General features: G+C 34.7%; 1 protein-coding gene across 7 annotated transcripts in view; it reads right to left on the bottom strand.

The window, feature by feature from the left end:
• USP34 (ubiquitin specific peptidase 34) overlaps window positions 1-21,659 on the bottom strand; it is a 231,535-nt gene that overhangs the window by 48,282 nt on the left and 161,594 nt on the right. For 6 of the 7 annotated variants that reach the window (XM_067704953.1, XM_067704955.1, XM_067704952.1 and 3 more), the window contains 12 exons: window positions 21,449-21,601; window positions 20,362-20,466; window positions 18,120-18,175; window positions 17,902-18,022; window positions 10,023-10,206; window positions 9,424-9,587; window positions 6,286-6,351; window positions 4,591-4,737; window positions 4,445-4,501; window positions 4,275-4,352; window positions 3,805-3,899; window positions 2,085-2,257 (listed from right to left, as the gene is read on the bottom strand). In XM_067704953.1, coding sequence (XP_067561054.1) covers window positions 2,085-2,257; window positions 3,805-3,899; window positions 4,275-4,352; window positions 4,445-4,501; window positions 4,591-4,737; window positions 6,286-6,351; window positions 9,424-9,587; window positions 10,023-10,206; window positions 17,902-18,022; window positions 18,120-18,175; window positions 20,362-20,466; window positions 21,449-21,601 — 1,399 coding nt within the window. The remainder of the gene's footprint in view (window positions 1-2,084; window positions 2,258-3,804; window positions 3,900-4,274; window positions 4,353-4,444; window positions 4,502-4,590; window positions 4,738-6,285; window positions 6,352-9,423; window positions 9,588-10,022; window positions 10,207-17,901; window positions 18,023-18,119; window positions 18,176-20,361; window positions 20,467-21,448; window positions 21,602-21,659) is intronic. The other variant, XM_067704950.1, reaches the window with a different exon arrangement.

Here is a 21,659-nt window from a genome sequence, read left to right as displayed (position 1 = left end):
AAAACTCCAGAAGATGTATGATTTACGATCTGTATTTCCATCATCACAAAAGGAAAGGTATAATCAGAAGCAAATAAGTGAGAGCAGATTTGGTTAACCTGAGTGCACAGTCTAACCTGAAAATTGAAGCAACAATTAGGTGAAGAGGAGGAAATGGCTGAGAGTGTCAGAGCAGTGACTGAGGAGTTTGGATGTATTAGAATCTGACTCTGAATGCATCACTTGTGGCTTAATAAATTCCTTTATCTTGGCATAAATTTTTGCTATTTCCACACATGGAGACATTATGAAAAATACAGTGAAGCAGTTACTACGCAGTCTTGCTATAATTTTACAAATGGTTTGAAAATGTTCTAAAAAGTAGGATGTATATATACAATGCCAACTTCTTAACTTTGTCTCTATTTTCAAACTTACCTCTTCTACCTCATTTCCTGTAACTTCTAAACATACTGCAATTCTAACTTTAAAGTTCCCTCCCTTAACCCTGTATCACCTCACAGCCACAGTCACCATCCTCTCTCTTCAAAGAAAGATATGTTCCTCTCTTGAAAGAGTAGCCCACACTCATTGTTTATACCTCTCAGCTCCCATTTAGTGAGAGTAAAACATTTACTGGATGCTCATTAAGTGCCCGGCAATGCAGTATAAAGATTAAAATATGGTTCTCTTTCTTATAACTTATAATATGGTGGCTCTTCAAATCTTAAAAATTTACATCAGCATAACTTTCTATACAAACAAAACATTGCCAGGACTCTTATGTAAAATGGAACTTCTCTTGGTTAAAGAAGAATGGAAAAGGTATGAGCTGGCCCTATTCTGCTTTCTTCTCTCCTCTCACCTATTTCCATTCCTCATCATGGTCCTTGGGACATACACACAGATGTTCAAAAATCACTGGTCTTATGGACGTAATAATAGCAATTTGGAGGTAACTACTTACCAACCAAGTGCCATTTTAAATTCGCTGCAATCCACCTTCCTACTGCAACACCCAAATTAAATTGGTCTGATAACCAGAGATCTTCAACATGTTAGATAATTTTCCCTCATGGTCTCACTGGAACTGTTCCTTTTCTTTATTTAGTATTCAATACTTCTGACCACACTCCCTCCTTCTTGAGATCCTGAAATACTGATCCCACTATTCACCTAACTATCAAGCCAGAAACCTTTCTTGACTTCTCCTCCTTCCTCTAGTAGTAGACTGACTAAACTGTAAGCTTCATAGGGGCAGAGACCTTGTTCTTTGTTGTCACTATATTCCTATTACTATAACAGCAAATTAAATAGTGGATAGATGTTCAATAACTTTGTTCGATTCATTTATTCATTCAATCATCAAGTTCTACTAACTCTATCGCCATGTGCTTCTCTCCAACCCTACTGGTTGGTATGCTTTCTCATCTGTGCTACTATTACTGTGGTTTACCATAACAGCCTCCCCACACTCCTTTTATCATCCTCTAATCCATTTCTATTGTTATAGTCAGAATAACCTTTTCCAAGATCCCACCTGGTTATCTCAGTTCCCTGCTTAAAATTTTCCAATGGTTTCACATTGAAATAAAGATCAAAATTATTAACATGGCTTACAAAAAAACTAATCTGGCTGCCACCCTTTTGCCTATCTCATCAACCCCCTAATCAGCCCCCTGCCCCCCACTAGAGTTTCTCCACTCTTCTCACTCTAGCTCTTACTCAGGCTCTGCTTAAATGTCACCTTCTCCTGAAAGCCCTCCCTGATTCCCCTCAATCTGTGATACATTCACTATTTGACAACACTTCATGTTTATAATTCCTTGTTTAATATATGCCATGCCCAATAGACTTAAGTTCTTCAAGGGCAGGAACCATGTTTATCTCATTCACTTGGAAAGGTGCCTAGAACACACTCCTAGTAGATACAAAACGTTTACGGGCCAACTGACTGAATATGCCATATTGTCTTTAAAAATATTCTCCTTTATAAGATTCAGTTTGATTTTGTTAAATGTGTAGTTGATTACAACTTTATAAATATGACTATCTTGTCATGAAGACTTACAATAAACATAGGCAAGAGAAAGATTTTCCATTACCTTCTTTCCTGTCACTCTTTCGCATAAGAAAATCTTCTGTATAGGGTGTCATATCCAAACGTAATGGGAAGGAAAAATGTGTGTTCACTTTCTCTTTCATCATTGTGACCATATTAAATGTATACCTCATAGTATTGAAACTCAGAATCCGAGGCAATTTCTTAAAACATGCTCTGAAAGACAAGAACAAGATTTGTTAAAAATTATCTTTCAGAAGTACTCTAGCTATTATCAATTACATTTACACTACACTTATTTCAATATTCAATTCAGAGTAAATAATAAATAGTACTCTAAATCATGCTCTTATTAAATCTATCAATCAATCAACCTATCTATCTATCTATCTATCCCCCTCTTACATGACTTTTTCCATTCTGAAAGGACTTTCCTGTGTCTAGAGAGGAAAACAAATGAAAAACCTACAGGGGACTATGGTATATGCCATGATGAAGTTATGAAAGGTGCTACGGAAGCATAAAAAGGAGTCACATCATATTTCAAAGGCAAGGAGGTTTTTGGTTCAGAGTTTTCTTTTCCACCTTAAATAAGCATTTATTTTTGTACAGCAGAATTGCAAAGCCTGACTGTATCATTTACTAGATACATGACCCTAAAAAAGTTACTTAACCTCTCAGAGCTTAATTCCTGATTTGTAAATGGAAGTTAAAGTGCCTACTCCCTACTACTTTTAGAATGCTGCCTGGCAAACAGCGTTCAACGAGTGTTGCCTCATATTACAGCCACAAGAATAACGTTACCTAATTGATTACCTAAATCATATGGTTTGACTTACTGCTAGTTCAGGTTTAAAAAAACTTTTTTTCAGTTTAAACAAAATATACTTAAAAACTTGGATTTATGAAAAATATGAATTTCAGGGAATAATTCTTCAGTGTATATAGGATTTATAACAAAATTTGTTTAAAGCAAGAGCTTAGTTTCTCTTTTAAATAGGCATTTTAGGGAGTTGAGGAAGGTAGGGGAAAGATGTCACAAGCAGATGGAATAAGAAGTCTAAAAATTCATCATTATTGTTTATTTGGGAGACTGGTAAATGATGAGGTTACGAAGTATAAAGAAGTCAAGATATGAAGGGCCTTGTGTATAATGTTAGAGTATGAACTTTACCCTGACAGCTAAGAATCACTAAAGGACTTGTGGAGGGCAGTGAAACCATGCATTAAGATATAAACAGATCTGAAGAGATGACCTGAATCTAACCAGACTACTTCTCTGCCTTTGTAGTTCCTAGTAACGAACTACATAAGATGCTCTTTCAATCTAATTTCAATGTTCATCGGTAGGACTGAAACATCTTTACCCAACCAACTACTCTGTCCTAAACCAAGCATCTTATGGCTGGCTCTTAAGAAAAAACATCTCTCACTTTACAGATTCAGAGGTCTTCAGTTCATGAGTAGACTCTTTATCATGCCCCACTGAGTGCACGGCAGAGAGCTAAGCAATCATATAGACCTTGGTAAGTATTTGCTTAATAAAAAGGAAAAAAAAAATCTGAAAAGATTTAAGAGTGCCTGAAAGTTTACTTGCATAACTGAATGAAAAATTGCTGCATAAGAATGAGTTCCAAGCAGCTGACCATAACCTTAATCACATAATTTTCATAAAAGTTTAACATTAATTTATCCTAAGTTTGTGTTTTACTTCTATTTGATGATTTATCAAAATGACGAAAATTACGTTTCAAAAAGCATACCTTTTTTCAGCTCGTACTTTCTTCCCGCAATGAGAACAAGTATACATGTTGTCACCTTCTAAAGTATCTTTAATAGTAACTTCATCAAGAGATTCCTGTGTATAAAACCACACTTAAGAGTTTCACATTATTGTTTACAGCATGCAAAAATACAAAAAGCATTAATTACAATTTGGGCAGAATGCACAGAAGAAAACATTTTTTTAAAAAAGCAAACGCTTAAATTTAGTAAAAATATTGACAAGGTGCTCTGAATCTTACTACATTTAAAAAAACTCAAGTATTTAAATTTTGATTGGGAAAAATCAGCTTTGTGATCTACCTTTAATTTTTATTTGAGTAGCATCACAAGAAGAAAATAGGTGAAAATGTGAAAGTTAATTTTCTCCTAAGGTAACAAACATAAGCCTGCTATACACAAATAGCTAAAAGCAGAAAAAAAAATTAAAAATATATGCAACATTACTCACATAAATGTTCTTCATATCAGCCACCTGGCACCTCACGGTGTAAAACTCTTCAGCTGTCTGACTAACATGTTCACAATCCTAGTCAATCAATAGCCAAAAATTGGTAAATTATAATAAGCTAAAATATACATTAAGATTTCCAAAAAGCAAAGAACAGGGAGAATACTTACCAAGGATACAACATTGTTTGTAATTACACCTCCAAACAAACTTTTGACAGTATTTTTCTTTAAAAAAAATACAAACGGAAGTCAGTAATTTAAAATTAAGCAAATCTGTAAAAATTTCCAAGAAACTTGAGTGTTCTGGTACTAACCAGTTCTGGAGACATTTCTTCAATTTTAGTAATCAGATCAGTAAAAAACTCAGTCATATCTTTCTGCTCCCCAGTGTTCAGAGGCTGCTTATCCATGGTGTATGTTTTACAAAAGGGTCTAGGATTATATGCTTTGCATTCACTCTCCTGTGAAAGAAAAGGCAGGTGGTGAGGAGGAGGATTATAAAACAATCAAATAAATCTAGATCTCAAATAAAAATAAAAATTATCACAAGGTTATTGAATGAACAACAAAGAAACAGGTAGTAAATCTACAAAGAAATTATGAAAATGCTCTCTTCTATTTCATTTCTGTTTGATTCTCATTGCCTTTTCAGTTTAATAGTCTCGGTGCCAGAAGATGCTTAAATGACCGTTAAGTTAAGAAATTTTTATTTTTTAAGCCTAGGAATTTCTAGGAAGAAATTTGGGATTCAAAGGATGGAGGTTTGTATTGTGAAGCATAAAATACAAAGCCTTTGCAGGGTGCATAAGTTCTCCTATCAACTGAACCTTGGTTTAGTAGTAGTTTAAAATAGCAGTAAAAGTGCTTTGCCAGTTCAAATACCATGTTCCAACTCTGTTAAAAGGAGATTATAAGTGGAATCAAGGGATAACTAACAAACCTTTTTATTTTGTTAAAAATCTCATTTATGGGCTTCCCTGGTGGCGCAGTGGTTGAGAGTCCGCCTGCCGATGCAGGGGACACGGGTTCATGCCCTGGTCCGGGAAGGTCCCACGTGCCGCGGAGCGGCTGGGCCCGTGAGCCATGGCCGCTGAGCCTGCGCATCCGGAGCCTGTGCTCCTCAACGGGAGAGGCCACAACAGTGAGAGGCCCGCGTACCGCCAAAAAAAAAAAAAAATCTCATTTATTAAGTCTCACAAGCTGAAATACATGGTTTGAATAAATATGGTAAGATCTTTGTCCTCCAAATTCTAATAGGTGAGATAAGTAACTTTCAATACAAGTGCTGGTACAACAGAATTATGGTGACATGGAGATACTCTGTGGAATTTTGGTCTCTTAGAGGACAGCCTTTCTCAAAAAAACCAAGTTGATTCCTGAAGGATGATAAATGGAAGAAAATGGAGAGGAGTACTATTGGAAGAGTGCCACAGGCAGTACAAGCAGCATAAATAACTGCACAAGTGATGAAGCAAAAGGGTGATGGGCTTCAAAAGGCTTACAGTTACTACAGGGTGAGGCTGGATGTGGGGAGGGACAAGAAAGGAGGTTGAAGGGAAGGGGCAGAATCACAGGGGATGTGTGCCATCCTGACTGAACCTGAATACTATTCTTTTCATAATAAAGAGTTTTAACTAGGGGAGTAATAATATTAAGATTTGCTATTTTTTAAAGATTAATTACTTTTATAGTTTTGGGGGTGGAAATTAAGAAGGACAAAGAAAAATCAGTTGGAAAACCCTAAGACTAAGGGGGGAGGTGTGACCTTCTGATGAAAAATGGATCAGATACAAGAAATTCTTCAAAGGATAAATTAACAAAATGTAGATGACTAAAATATGACAGTTAAAATGCACTATGACAAAGAGCATCAGCAACTGACAAAGTCAATTGGAAAAATAAGAGTATATGGTCAGGACAGGCCAATACAAATGAACTCCAATTAACGTTTTCACCTTTGGTCAATGGGTATATCTAATTAGTTTTCCATACCCAATTCTCAAACATACCATTAAATATGTAAACATTTTTTGAAGCTCCAGGAGAGTGGTCTTGTGCTTCATATCTTCGGAATACTGTAAATTAAGAAAAAACTTTCCATTAAGACATACTGATGATGGTAAATTAGACATTCTAGAAAAGAAAGTATTACAATGTGCTTAACACTGTTTTCATTCTTTTAGCCATATGGAGGAAAAGCACAGTATTTTTTCGTTAACAATTTTAGCATTTTAAAAATTGGAGTACTTTGTTCATTATACAGATATGGCTATCACTATTATGTAAGGAAACTGAATAAAGAGATCTTAAAACTGCTTTCCAGATCAGCACTTTTTGGTTCAATGCTGAACAGAAGCATTTTACAAGTTGGCGATTTTGCAAGAACAGAAAACACCTTTTCCACAAATAAATCCACACATTAAAGAGTATATTATATTAACAAATGACATCTCACCCTCATCTAGTCATATCTTTATTTTTTTCTAGAGCAGCAGATCCTTAACACTGCAGGGTACTACTGGCCAAGATCTTTTAAAGTCCTCTAAATATTCAAGGACATAATTGAGATTCAAATTTTGAAGAAGTGGATGAATCTTGAAGACATTATGCTAAGTGAAATAAGCCAGTCACAAAGGGGCTAATATTGTATCATTCCACGTATATGAGGTACCTAGAGTAGTCAAATTCATAGACACAGGAAGTAGAATAATGGCTGCAAAGGGTATGGGTGAAGGGAGAATGGGGAGCAAAGTATCTAATGGGTACAGTTTCACCTGGAGGAGGTGAAAAAATTCTGGAGATTGATGGTGGTGATGGGTGCAATCTGAGTATACTTAATACCGCAGAACTGTACACTTATACATGGTTAATAGGATAAATTTTACATTGTGTATATTCTACCACAAGTAAAATACATGTAGTTTTCTTTAATCTCTCTGTGAAAAATCAGAAAAGAAAATAATTCTATTCTGTAAGAATTCCTTATGTAGAGACAAGTCTAAATTTAGTTTTTAACCAAAAATACCATTTCTGAGACTCATTTACAGTTAGCACATCTGATTGTTTTTTCTGTTGCTACACACTAATTCCTGACAGTGCTAATGGCTAAAAGATTATCATTAAATATAAGGAAGAGAAACTACAAATTGTGGTCAAGTCACCACCTAAACAAGAAAATCAATGAATACATGCTTCTTTGATAAGTGGTTCTATAAAATTATACAGATGGGGGCAACCAAATTTAGTCACAAAAATTTCCACATGCTAAATGAAATCAATTATTCAACTATTTCTAATAGTCAGTTAGATGATCAACTTAAAAATATCAATTTAACTAAAACCAAAAAACGAACCCACTTGAGTATACTGAGTATGCTTTAGAGACCCTGAAGCATAACTTAAACGTAGTAAGGATTCACTGAAGATAAATAAAGAATTGCAATAGTTTGTAAGGGGGGAAAAATGCAAGGACATCCAGATGACATGATGGAAGAAAATAAAAACCCAAGTGCAAGGATAAAGAAAGTCTGCCAGGGCTTCCCTGGTGGCACAGTGGTTAAGAATCCGCCTGCCAATGCAGGGGACACGGGTTCGAGCCCTGGTCTGGAAGATCCCATATGCCGCCGAGCAACTAAGTCTGTGTGCCACAACTACTGAGCCTGTGCTCTAGAGCCCGCGAGCCACAACTACTGAAGCCCGTGCACCTACAGCCTGTGCTCTGCAACAAGAGAAGCCACCACAATGAGAAGCCCACGCACCGCAACGAAGAGTAGCCCCGGCTCACTGCAACTAGAGAAAGCCTGCATGCAGCAACGAAGACCCAATGCAGCCAAAAATAAATAAATAAAATAAATTTATTTAAAAAAAAAAGGCTGCCAAAAAATTGTAAAAGCAGTGCAGAAGGCAAACTAAAAAATAGCCCATGGTAAACAAAAAATGAAAACTACAATGCACAAGTTAACAAAAATAACATAAGCAAAGCCTACTCAAATATACTAGGCCACAAATTTACTTTAGGATACATAAGTTCAGTGATTCTGGTACTAATTTCCTACTTTGTTTTAGGCTTTGCTTATTTTCTATATAATTAAAATTTGCATTTATTTTTACTGAAAATATCGTGTTCATTTGATACACTGAGTGTGTATATTCTACAACTGTGTTTTCCTTTGATAAATAAAGAAATTATACTACAGTGTTTGGAGTAATCAATTGAAATGTAAAAATAATTAAAATATACATGTTAGCTAGTAGTATCAAATTTCGTCAAAAAATTTTTTTAATTTAATTTAATTTATTTTTAACTGCATTGGGTCTTTGCTGCTGTGCGTGAGCTTTCTCTAGCTGCAGCGAGTGGGAGCTACTCTTTGTTTTGGTCCGCAGGCTTCTAACTGCAGTGACTTCTCCTGTGGCGGAGCATGGGCTCTAGGTGTGTGAGCTTCAGTAGTTGTGGCAAACGGGCCCTAGAGCGCAGGCTCAGTATTTGTGGCGCAAGGGCTTAGTCGCTCTGCGGCATGTAGGATCTTCCCGGACCAGGGCTCGAACCCGTGTCCCTTGCAATGGCAGGTGGATTCTTAACCATTGCACCAACAGGGAAGCCCGAAGTTTGTCAATTTTAACTCAAATTATTTTCTCAAACAATATTTTACTAAATTGAATCAAGATTTATCAACGAATTTTTAAAATTTTGTTTTGTAGTTTTAATTTTTTTTTTTTTTTTTTTTTTTTTGGCTGTGTTGGGTCTTCACTGCTGCATGCGTGCTTTCTCTAGTTGCAGCGAGTGGGGACTACTCTTCATTGCAGTGTGCAGGCTTCTCAGTGCGGTGGCTTCTCTTGTTGAGGAGCATGGGCTCTAGGCACGCAGGCTTTAGTAGCTGCAGCGTGCGGGCTCAGTAGTTGCGGCATGCAGGCCCTAGAGCACTTGGGCTTCAGTAGTTGTGGCGTGCGGGCTCAGTAGTTGTGGCTCACGGGCTCCAGAGCACACACTCAAAAGTTGCGGTGCACAGGCTTAGTTGCTCCGCGGCATGTGGGATCTTCCTGGACCAGGGATTGAACCCGTGTCCCCTGCATTGGCAGGCGGATTCTTAACCACTGCACCACCAGGGAAGTCCCTATAGTTTTAATTTTTAAAGTAAGGAAAACTGTACCTTAGCAGTGAAGACAGCCTGTCTTGCCTCGGGTATCATGTAAAGTTGCTGAATAGTAGAAGCCAAGTAACAAGTAGCTCCAAGGTTAGTCAGGCCAACAAATCTACACTCAGCACGGACATCTTCATGAGGCCAGTAGTCCCATTTATAAGGTGCATGAGCTGCTGAAAAAAGAGGGAGGAAAGGATGCCCCCCCAAACAATTAAACATAATATATTCTGCTTTCATTAACAGCCACTACATCTATTACTTATTTAGTTCATATACATAAAACATGGTAATTTTAAAAATTGGTAAGAACACATAGTAAAACTAATTTATTCCTAAATATTCAAAGGACTGCCAAAACTTGTCTTTACTTGGCACTAAATTATTTAACCCCCAAATGCCAAAGTATTTCACATATCTCTAAAAAGTCCATCACAACTGTTTTTTTCCCAAAAACTAATGTTTACTTTTTAACTTCAGTATGTCCTAGCAACAACAGTTTATAATGTTAAAATGTACGAATGGGGAATTCTTTCTTTAAATCATGCCCTACAAAATCTCATTTCTACAAACGAAATTTAGAAAGGTTAAAGGAAAAGAAGAATGCTCACACTGCATGTGTTGTGCCATAACCCAGTTATGTATTAATCTGTAGTTTTCGACAGATCCCTTTACCATCTCCACTAACAAATCATAAGCAGCAGCTCTCGAAGAATGTGATTTGCACTTTGGCTGTTGTCTATCTTTTAGACTAGGCAACAAAAACAGGAGATTGAAGATATCTCTTAAAAATTCCTGGAAAAAAAAAGAAAGACCAAGTATATTATCTAAACTTGGAAATTAACTATATTCCAAATAAAATTAATAAGTTACACAGAATAAAATGGACTATATGAAAATCTACAATTTATTAAAAGGCTGTTTAAAAACTTAAAGGAGCATCATATACCATCATCTGAAAGTATTCCCAATGTTCATTTCTCTTAGGGAAAATGGAATGGGAGGAGGAGCTTCACCTTCACTCTTCTCTCCCTCTTGATACCTTATAGCTCATTCTTAGAGGCACATCTACAATGCTATTATTTTCCACTCCATTCAGTGACCAAGCGTGTTAGTTCAGGACTCATTACTCCCTATCTTGAATGCCTCTGCATTTACTTAAGTTTCTCCTTACTTCACTCTAATAATTAAAATAGCAGTAGCAGCCAAAGCAGCAATGTACCCATAATGAGCACTTAGAAGTGCCAAGATACTATTCAAAGGCCTCAAAACAAAACAAACAAACAAAACAGGTTAAGCATCTTGCCTGGAGTCAGATTTGGCAGGTGTTATACTAAGGATTTAAAACACCAAGCTCTTAACTTCAATACCAGTGAAGTTCAAACTGAGATGCAAAGCTTTACCATTCGAGATATACTTTTCCCTAAATTTAATCTGCCTGAGAAAGGGCCACATTTCCCACTTGTTCTTTAATTGGTCCTTTGCTACTATTCCAAAGAAAGTTATCTCCCTCACCCATCTCAATCGCAAGTAGTACAAAGGTACATTTTTCTGGGGTATAGAACCTCCTAGGGTACTGTATAGAAAAGAGGTAATATTGTTAAGACCGAGACTCTGCTATCCTTAGAAAGGCTACATTGTAAAGTTGGCTCCTGGCTGTCACCTGAACACCTGAATGGTCAACAGTTCCCTCCTCTGTTATAAAACTTTCCGTAAGTGATAAAAGTGGCTCACTGTACCAATCTGTATTTCGTTTATGCAGAATACCTGCTTTCTATCTGGGAGTCTGGAATTTCATTGACTGTGGTCAGTTATGCAGGTACTATGTGCCTACATGACCCACCCCCTGATAAAATCCCTGGACTCCTAGGCTGAAGAGAGCATCCTGGTAGACAACACCTCACACATGTCACACTCATTGCTGGGGGAATTAAGCACGTCCTATGCAACCCCACTGAGAGGGGACTCTCAGAAGGGTGTACCTCATTTCACCACACTTGGCCCCATGCTTTTTCTTTTGCTGATTTCATTTTCTATTATTTTGCTGTAATAAAACTTTGTCATGGATACAATTACACGCTGAGTCTTTGAGTCCTTCCAGTGAATCAGTGAATCTGGGAGTGGTCTAGGGAACCTCTAACACAGGTACCAAATGAAGGACAATTCAGAATATTTTCCCATTAATGACCTCACCTTCTCCATCTCACTACTGTCAAAGAAAGTACAGTGCATAGTTCCTGACTTGGCAAAGAAAGGTACGTTTGGCTAAGAAATACTGAAGGTGAATAGAGGCTTATTTTATATAGTTGACAGACTGACAGTAAGATTATGTCTTGTCTATTCTATAATTCAGAGGTGAGATGACTGACTTGGAGACACAGAGTAACGTATTTACATGAACTGGAAAATAAAGTCACTCACTCAAACAGGAACAGAATTAGCAAATAACTAGTTTAACAATGAACTATCTTTGCTAATCAGTTTAGATCTAGAAAACTGAATGAGCTAAATAACCATAGCTCCAAAGTATTGACAAAACATATTTAAAGCCTGTGATAAAAATATTTTATTGAAACATTAGGATTGGTAAAAGCTTGCTGAAATGAACAATATTTTTATTTTCCTCACTCTGAGTTTACCAGGAAAGCAGGTGTCCTTAAGTGAAAGAGTAACATATATATTAACATATCCATTTGATAAATAATGGTACAGCCATTTTAGTATACTTCACAGAAAGAAGAACCTCAAACTGATACCTGAGAGAATATTAAAAATAATTTCTGATGATAGAGTGTGATCTTTGACATGTAATTCAGAAGAAATTCAAAGAGTTAAATAACGCTGTTAGAACAGAACATTCCTACTGTAAACAGTATGTAAACATGGTTTCTCACTGTGGTTTCTCACTGTAAAACAATGTGAAACAAGGTTTCTCACAACTTCTATCTATAGAAATATAAAGTAGGAAGAGAATGAGTACATGGTCATTCTAGCTTAATAAGGAATATCCATCTACAACTATATGAATTAATTTTAAAAGCCACATACCCTTCTTGTTAATGCATAATTTCAATAAAATTTCATTTTTAATGTTTCATACTTACTTGGCAAAATTCAAAGTCTATTTACATTGCTTTCATTGCCCATGTCCAAATACATGTAATGTAATGATAATTAAATATGGAATAAATTTAAGACAACATCATGTAGTCACAGGAAATAACTATTTTTATCAATTTCAACAATACTCTGGAAGCTAGGATAAACTGTACAATGCAGGAATTGTAGCCAATATTTTATAATGACTATAAATGGAGTATAACTTTTATGTATTTATTTTTTTCTGTAAGTGCTATATTTTAAAGATCTTTCTGGACTCATTGTTCTCAACCAAAGCAAATAAATTTTAATGTTTTTTTTTCCTTTTCTCTTCTTTTCTAAATGGAGTATAACTTTTAAAAATTGTGAATCACTATGATGTTCACCTGTAACTTATATATTCTATATCAACTTCAATTTAAAAAAATACTTAAACTTGAAAAAAATCTAGAAATTTCTTAAAATTAAAAAATCTGTTGACAGGACACCTAGGTTTTCCAAAATTCTTTAAAGAATATGTGAGCAAAAATGTTTGAAGACAACTTCAAAAAAAGTTTGAAAAAGTATGCTGCCTCTCAATCTATTACTAGATTTATTCTGTTAAAGCATATTTCTGACATTATTTGATCAAAAACTTGAAAGGCCCCCCTTTTAAATTATAAAAATAATGCTTTTATTTTATTGTACATATAAAAATAACCTCCTGGGGCTTCCTTGGTGGCGCAGTGGTTGAGAGTCCACCTGCCGATGCAGGGGACACGGGTTCGTGCCCCGGTCCGGGAAGATCCCACATGCCGCGGAGTGACTAGGCCTGTGAGCCATGGCCGCTGAGCCTGTGTGTCCGGAGCCTGTACTCCGCAACGGGAGAGGCCACAACAGTGAGAGGCCCGTACCGCAAAAAAAAAAAAAAAAAACAAACAAAACCTCCTGTGACCACAACAGATGGCCACCTAGTTTCCCCAAATTACCTCCTCTATATTTCCTCAAGCTCAAGCCAAACTGAACTTATCATTCAATAACCTGCACATACTCAGTGGTTTCCTAGGACTGATTTTTCATTCATACTGTTTTCTGTGACTTAAATGTTTCCCTTACTTTTCTACTTAAGGACTTTATCCTGGTTACAAAAGCTTTATCTTCCTCAAAGCCTTTCCTAATCCCATCAATACTATCTGATCTTCCATACCTCTGATCACATCCCTTTAATGGCTCTTATTTTTTACCATGAATTACAAATATCATGAGCAGTCATGATATTATTTGTGAAGGTACATACGAATTTTGCATAAGGCAGACTTCTCAATAATTACCTGCTGAACAAATGAACCATTAGATTGTCAGTTCTTAAGAATCAGGACTGAGTCTTAATCATCCATTTGTTCAACATATATTTGCTAGGTACTATACAAGGTAGTAGAAATAAGAGTGGGGTTTATACTCTTAAAGGGGAATTAGAAGAAGGGAAGAGGGAGTAGAAGGGAGGAAGAAGAGGAAAGAGGAAGCAGAGGCAAGGAAGGAGAGGAAGCAGCAGTAGCGGTGGTGATGGTGGTGGTGAGGGAGACCATATGTGGCCTGGCAAGCCTAAAATATTTACTATAAGTCTCTTTATGGAAAACAGTTACTCCTCGATAAATTCTAGATGACATTTTTAAAAATTAATAAAGTAAAATATTACAGTAGCACAGGTATGTTTAGTATCTTGGCGATAAGGACGACTTCTTAATAATACACCAACACCAACCACCTTAAGCACCTGCACTTGGATACCGAATTGACATTTCAAATTTAACACGTCCAAAATAGAACTACTGATTTTGATACCCCATCCCCCCCAATCTTATCTATCCTAAATTTTCCCTTTCTTAGTAAATGGCATTATCATTCACTTAGTTTCTCAGGCTTAAAATTGAGAAGTCATTCTTGATTAGTTTCTCTCTCTCCCACCTCACAATCTTCTCAAAATTTAAGTCTTGTGAACTCTATCTTCAATAAATATCCTAAGTCCAACCACTTTTCATCATCATCCCTCTGCAAAACTTCTTAACTGGGCCCCTAACCCTAACACTTGCCCTCCTAGTTCTCTACCTGTAGTCTAGATCTCCCCCTAGAACAAGAGTAAAGCTTTGAAAATGTTAATTCAGACCACATACCTCTCCTGCAAAAAAGCTTCTAAAGGTTTCTGATCTCACCAAAAACACAATGGGAAACTAAAGTTTTGACTACACAAACATTAAAACCTTCTCAATAAACAACTATTAGTAAACAATAAACAATAAAAACAACTATTATTTAACACTGTTCTGGAGGTTCTAGACAAAATTAGGTGAAAGAACAGAGAGAGTTAAGACTTAAAAATGAAGGAGTAAAAAAACTACTCGAAGACAATAAACTAAAAACAAATGAAAAATCAAAGACAATACTGAAGATAAACACAAAGACAACTGAGAAAAAAATTCTACAAACAGTAAGTGAACTTAAGGTGGCCTGCAACAAATTCACACACAAAAATCCTTACTCCACATAAACAACTCATCAGAAAACAAAATAAAAGAGTGCATTTATGATACCTAACAAAGAAAATCCCTAGGAACAACCTTATTTAAAAATTCCTAAAATTCAAATTCTAAATGAAAACATTAAATTGAAAAACACAACACTGGTCTTCTATAAATAAGAAGACAAATCCTGTCCTTGTATAGGCAATTTAATATAATTTCAATTTTTCTATATCAATCCATAAATTTAACACAACCCCAATTTAAAAAGTATCCGAATTTTAATTTTTGAAAGAATGAGACACACTGATTCTAAAGTTTGTGTGGAAAAATAAACAACCGGGACAATTCTGAAAAGGAGTAATAATGAAGATGGACCATCTCTACAAGATATTAACTAAAAACTGTGAATCTACTTAGTTAGGATATGGTATTGGTTAATGAATAGATCTGTAGAGTGAAAAAGAAAGTCCAGAAATAAATCCAAGTACATATGCCAATTTCCTCCATACAAAAATTCTACAAATTATCAAGAAAAGGACCATGTATATACATGAAAGGAAAATAAGGACAGGATTTGAGCAGGTCAGAGAAAAGATAATACAAATAAATGGCTTTCAAACACATGAAAAGAAGCTCAACCTTACTCATACTTACAAAAAAATGAAAAATAAAACTAAGAGAATGGTTTCCACTTATCAGACTAGCAGAAATTAAATTTGATAATACACTGGGTTGGTAGGAATGTGGGAAAATTGGCACTTGGCTCACAGACATTGTAGGTGGGACCATAAATCAGTTCAGTCTCCACAGAGAGCTTCATGGTTATTCTGACCAAAATCACAAAGGTACATACCTCGTAAACCAGCTTCTACTTCTAGAATTTTTTCCTATAGATTGCCTAAATGATGGATGTATAAACATTTCCCCTGCAACATCACTTATAGTAGTGTAAGGTAATGCTCAACATTAGGAAGCTAGTTAGATATATCACATCTTTCCAGAAAAAGAATATTATGCAGTTGTTAACTCTATATATACTGATATGGAGAATCTATAAGGTAGGTGAAAAAAGCATATTACAGAACAGTGTATTTAAGGTTTTAACACCTGCAGACAGTATTGCTTAGTGGTTAGAAGCTTGGTCAAGTAAAGAGTCTTGAGTGCCCTCAGTGAAGCAAGTTGTTTAACCTGTCTATACCTTAGTTTCATCATCTGTCAAAATGGCGTCTAATGACAGTATCTACCTCACAAGAGCTCAAAAATTTTGCCTAAGATATCAATTGTATAAATCAATAAACAAAAGAGAGAAGGAAAAAAAACAGGTGGTCTTAAAAAAATACGAATAATGAAGACAAAACTTTTGGAAATATTTCCTGCACATATGTGACAGGAAAAGAGTTGATATTTTCAAAATAAAGAACTTTCAAAAATAAGTAAGAAAAATGACAAAAGAATACATGCAGATTATGAACAGAAAATTGCAAGTTAATACAAGTGGACGATACATAAATGAAAAGACACTCATCTTCAACAATAACCAAGGAAATAAAACTAAAATAGTGAAAGTGGCAAAGACTTATCATGTAAGGAATGTGGGGATGTCTGAGAAAGTGGCATTCTTACACAGTGTGGCTGGGAGTATAAACTGATAGAGCCTTTTGTAAATTGATGTATTCTGGTTAAAATGAATCAAATTTACTCTTAAGAATTTATATGAGTATACAATGGAACAGGTATACAAAGATGTTCCCTGCAGTTTTTTTTTTTTTTACAGCTACCAACAACATAAATGTCAATAAAGATTAAATTATTTCTCTCTTTATGTATTCAACTTTTTAATGTATTTTCTCTTTTTTGATGGATTCATTTTAAATGAAGAACACAAATCACAGAATAGCATTTACATAATATAAATTATATACCTATGTATTTAATATAGCCATAGAAATTCCTGGAAGGCCATTACCAAAATATCATATGAAATTAAAATATATAGGAATATTTTTGTCAGCAGTACCTAAAAATTTTTTTCTTTCTTTAAAATGACTTTTGCTTTACAATGATATGTTATCAGAAATATCAATTAATACATTTATATTTTGGAATAAAAGTTACATATTGGTTTATATAATGTAAGACTTCAACCAGCAAGACTATAAATAAATCAAGTTATTCCCAGTGAGTGTAATAGAAAAATTTTAAAAGATCCAGGAGAAAGCCCACAAAACAGGGCTTTGTGAAATAAGGGTAGTAGCACAGATTTAAGACAGATAAGACTGTCACCTTAAGTTTATCTTAAGAATTCCTGAGCCTATCCTCATGGGGACAATCTTCCATTCTTTTCATTATTCCTGTGTTTCCTAACACAATCAGTAACCTCAAGAAAACAATCCTCCAAACCGTAACTAACTTCCCTTAATGAAGGCAATGACAAAAGTGCCAATGACAGTAAATAATGTAATCTAAAGAGAAATTAGACATTTGTTGGTATAGAGTTATTAGGTGTTATAAAATAGTCAATTATAGATTTTATATCAAATGGGTCTTTAAGAAATGAAACCAGTAAGTACTCTAAAATGACTACTTATTAATTCCATTGTGTTAAGTTACTAATTCAAAATATTCAATTCTATAAAAATCTACAATTAAGCAGAGACTGTCTCTCTATATACAGTCATAGTAATTAAAACTTGTTCTGCATTCTAAAAACAAGACTAAGATTCATATTTCTAGGATTCATCTTATTCAAAGTTCACTGTTCCTGCCAGTAATAAAGTTCTGGTAAACTTCATTTTTGCATGTTTAAGGAAATTTAACATATCCACATACAAGGAAACAATATAAAAAAGTTCAAACTTATTTCATATAAATACTTGGATGTCTTACTACCAACCTGTCCTTCCCTTGAAAATTTAAAGGGTGGTTTGTGTTTAATAACACTTGTTGCAAGCCTTAGGAGTCCTGTAAGCCCATCATCTTCTATATTACCATCCTGATGATCAAGGATCTCCCTGCTACAAAAAAGAATACAAGCAAAACAAGACAGTTCATAAAATTACGTTCTTTATCTTTTCGCAACAATATAACTGTCAATTTCACATCAAATTTTACCTTCGAATACAGTCAGCTAAATGTCGTGCCAAAGCATCCAGGTCGAGGAGTGTTGTCTTAATACAAAGAGAAAATACAAAATTCAAACAGATTTTTATGTTCACTATTTCAGATACTATTAAAACAAAAAATCCTTTCAAGTAACAAGAATTTGGTTCTCCGAATTCATTAACATGCCAATTAAATTATAAATAATATATAACTATTCTTTACTTATACATGATGTCAATAAAATTATACTTATAAACACATCACTGATAGTCCTTCAAAAAAGAATCAATGAAATATTGGTAATAAATTATGAGTCACGGTAATTTAACGAGAAGACACTAGGTTTGACTTATTTTTTCTTTAACAATTTTACTGAGATGTAATTAACAAACCATACAATTCACCAAGTTTTGTTTCTAATACTACTTTTAGAAATAAATGCACAGTTCATTTCAGAGAGCTTTAATTCTCATTATAACTGAGCAACAAAATTAAAACAGATTTCATAAAACAGAACTTAATTTAAGAGGATTCCAGGGAATTTCCTGGCTGTCCAAGTGGTGGTTAGGATTCCATGCTTTCACCGCCAAGGGTGCAGGCTCAATCCCTGGTGGGGGAACTAACATCCTACAAGCCACATGGTGTGGCCAAAAAAAAAAAAAAAAAGATTCTCAAAGAAATTCAGATCACTAAGTAGGAAAATTACTTTGACTAGCAAGCAAGAATATTAGATTCATACTTTAAATAGGCAACCATAGGTTTAAAAAAAAATCAATGTCTATCTGGAATCAACATTTTATGGATAAAGTCAAATATATTAAGACATGTTCGGGGGGGGGAGGGAGGACTGGAATTGGTAGTCAAAAGATATAAGATACATACGTACTAAGGAGGTAATGCACAACATGATAAATGTAATTAACACTGCTGTAAGTTACTGAGGACTTCCCTGGTGGAACAGTGGTTAAGAATCCACCTGTCAATGCAGGGGACATGGGTTCCCGCCCTGGTCCGGGAAGATCTCACATGCTGTGGAGCAACTAAGCCTGTGTGCCACAACTACTGAGCCTGTGCTCTAGAGCCCGCAAGCCACAACTACTGAAGCCCGGGAGCCTAGAGCCTGTGCTCCGCAACAAGAGAAGCCACCACAATGAGAAGCCCGCACACCACAACAAAGAGTAGCCCCAGCTCGCCACAACCAGAGAAAGCTCATGTGCAGCAACAAAGACCCAACACAACCAAAACATAAATTAATAAATAAATTAATTTTAAAAAAAAAGTTGTTGAGAGAGTAAAGTACCCATCACGAGGAAAAAAATATTTTTTTCCGTTTCTTTAATTTTATATCAATATGAGATGATGTTCACTATACTTATTGTGGTAATCATTTCATGATATGTGTAAGTCAAGTCATTATGCTATATACCTTAAACTTACACAGTGCTGTATGCCAATTATAACTCAATAAAACTGGAAGAAAAAATTAAAACATGCTCAATATTAATTTTTATAATTATTTCTTAAATGAAAAGTAAAATAAGAATTCAGATGTAAACGGTTCCTTAAAAGTAGGACGTTCAAACACGATAGGATTCTTAAAATATAAAGTGTATATACTGGACTTTGATGGAAATACATGAAAAAAAAATTGACAGAAAAGGTTTCCTAAATATTTAAATGTATCTTTTTCAAGCATTTCTCATTCTTCTGAGATCAATTAGATGTATTTTAGCTTACTAAATTTATAAAAAGAAAAAATAAAAGTTTTTATGTGGCAAGTATGTCTTTGAAATAAACTTGTTTTAAGTATTTCTTTGGATAGAAGTATCATTTTAGTCTCATATAAGAAAATTAGTAGATCAGCAAACTGACAGTGTTTCTTTAGCTTAAAGTAATTTCTATTTGAATTGCAACTTTATTTTACATTCTCAGAATCCACTTGCTACTACAGAAAGCTGTATATTTAAAGTCTAAATTTCACATTCCAAATAAGATTTTATATCCACAAATCTTACAAGACACAGGAAACTACTTGTAAGTACCAAATGAAGACATTTCAACTAAAGTCAGAGTAAAAAGAAGAAATTAGAGCAGAACAAAAAGGTACGAATAGAGTAGAAAAATTATGACATTTTCAACTCATTACAGATTGATAAAAATGTCCTTAATGATAACGACCTATAAATGCATGAACATACAAGTGCATAATACATCTCTATTAACAAGTTAATGTATAACTTTCTGAACATACCTGACTAGCATCCTTTATATGTATGTTGTCAACTAATTTGCACAACAACCAAAAATATTCTTTACATCCAGGTTTTAACATTGGTTCTTCTTCATAATCATCTATCTATTAAAAAAAAATTTAAACTTGTGAAAATAGTTTAAAAGGGGAAAATAACTTAAAATTATAATACATTTTAAAAACTACAAGCTTTATAAAAAAAAATTAAATCCCTACAAACTAAACAGTTTTCAAAATTTAACCCCCAAAATGGAGAGAATACTCCTAGTGTCTGTAAAATTAGAACAACTATGTATGTAAGTGAATAATAAGAGAACTTTCAAAAAAACAGTACTCTGAAATTCCTTATAACCTACTTGGAAAAGATATGAATAATGTATAATACTAAATAATGTAGTGCCAACTAAAAATTCAATGAAAATGTGGAAACAAAAGAAACCTACAGAAAATGAGTATATATAAATCTACCCACATACAATGGTCTATTATAGTTTTGAAAGCTGAAAAATAAAGAACACATTACATTTCTTACATAGTCAATGACAGACGGTAAATATGGAGAAGAAAAACGTAAATCCTACAATGCATCATATTTCTGGGATTAGTAAAATTTACTTATTAATGGGCCCTGTATTTATTATGGGGTAGAAGGCTTTTATAAGGCTAATGTTAGTGTATACATGGGAACAAGGAAGAAAACTGAAAATTCTGAGTATCATAAAGATAAAAATAAAACAACTGTGACTGAATAAGAAGAAAGCTACATTTATGATGTTTCTATCATTCAACTTATTAACACAAGGTTCAGAACCTAGTAAGGACAAATGTTATTTCCAAAACAATATCCATGAGAGATCCCACACAGCTGAACCCAAGGACACAGGATCTATCCCTAGGTGTAACATGGACACAATATGTCACAATGCTGCCACTTTAGGAACTATTACATATAACTACCATCCTCCTGGTGAAAACTACAGATAGTAAACAGGTACTCAAAATTACTTGCAAGGACAATACAACGATAAACTTGGGGCAAATGAAATGGCAGAAATAGAAATTGCTCCTGAACACAGTAAAATCTTACCCTAATAGGTTTGAGTGCTTGAGCATCTGGAAGAAATTTCAGCAATGTTGAGGCAGCCAGTAGCAGAAAAGAGCGATTGATTGAGTCTCCTCCATCCAGCCCTGACAGAGATAACTTATAAAGACCATTGCAAGATTCATGACGGACTGCAGTCTAAATGAAAAAGTTCCAAAGATAGTCTGAGTTAGTATTAAAAAGTTAATCTTAAGGT

Source organism: Pseudorca crassidens, chromosome 14 (genome assembly GCF_039906515.1).
Source record: "Pseudorca crassidens isolate mPseCra1 chromosome 14, mPseCra1.hap1, whole genome shotgun sequence".
Lineage (NCBI taxonomy): Eukaryota > Metazoa > Chordata > Mammalia > Artiodactyla > Delphinidae > Pseudorca > Pseudorca crassidens.
This window is presented reverse-complemented; position numbering and strand designations above follow the sequence as displayed.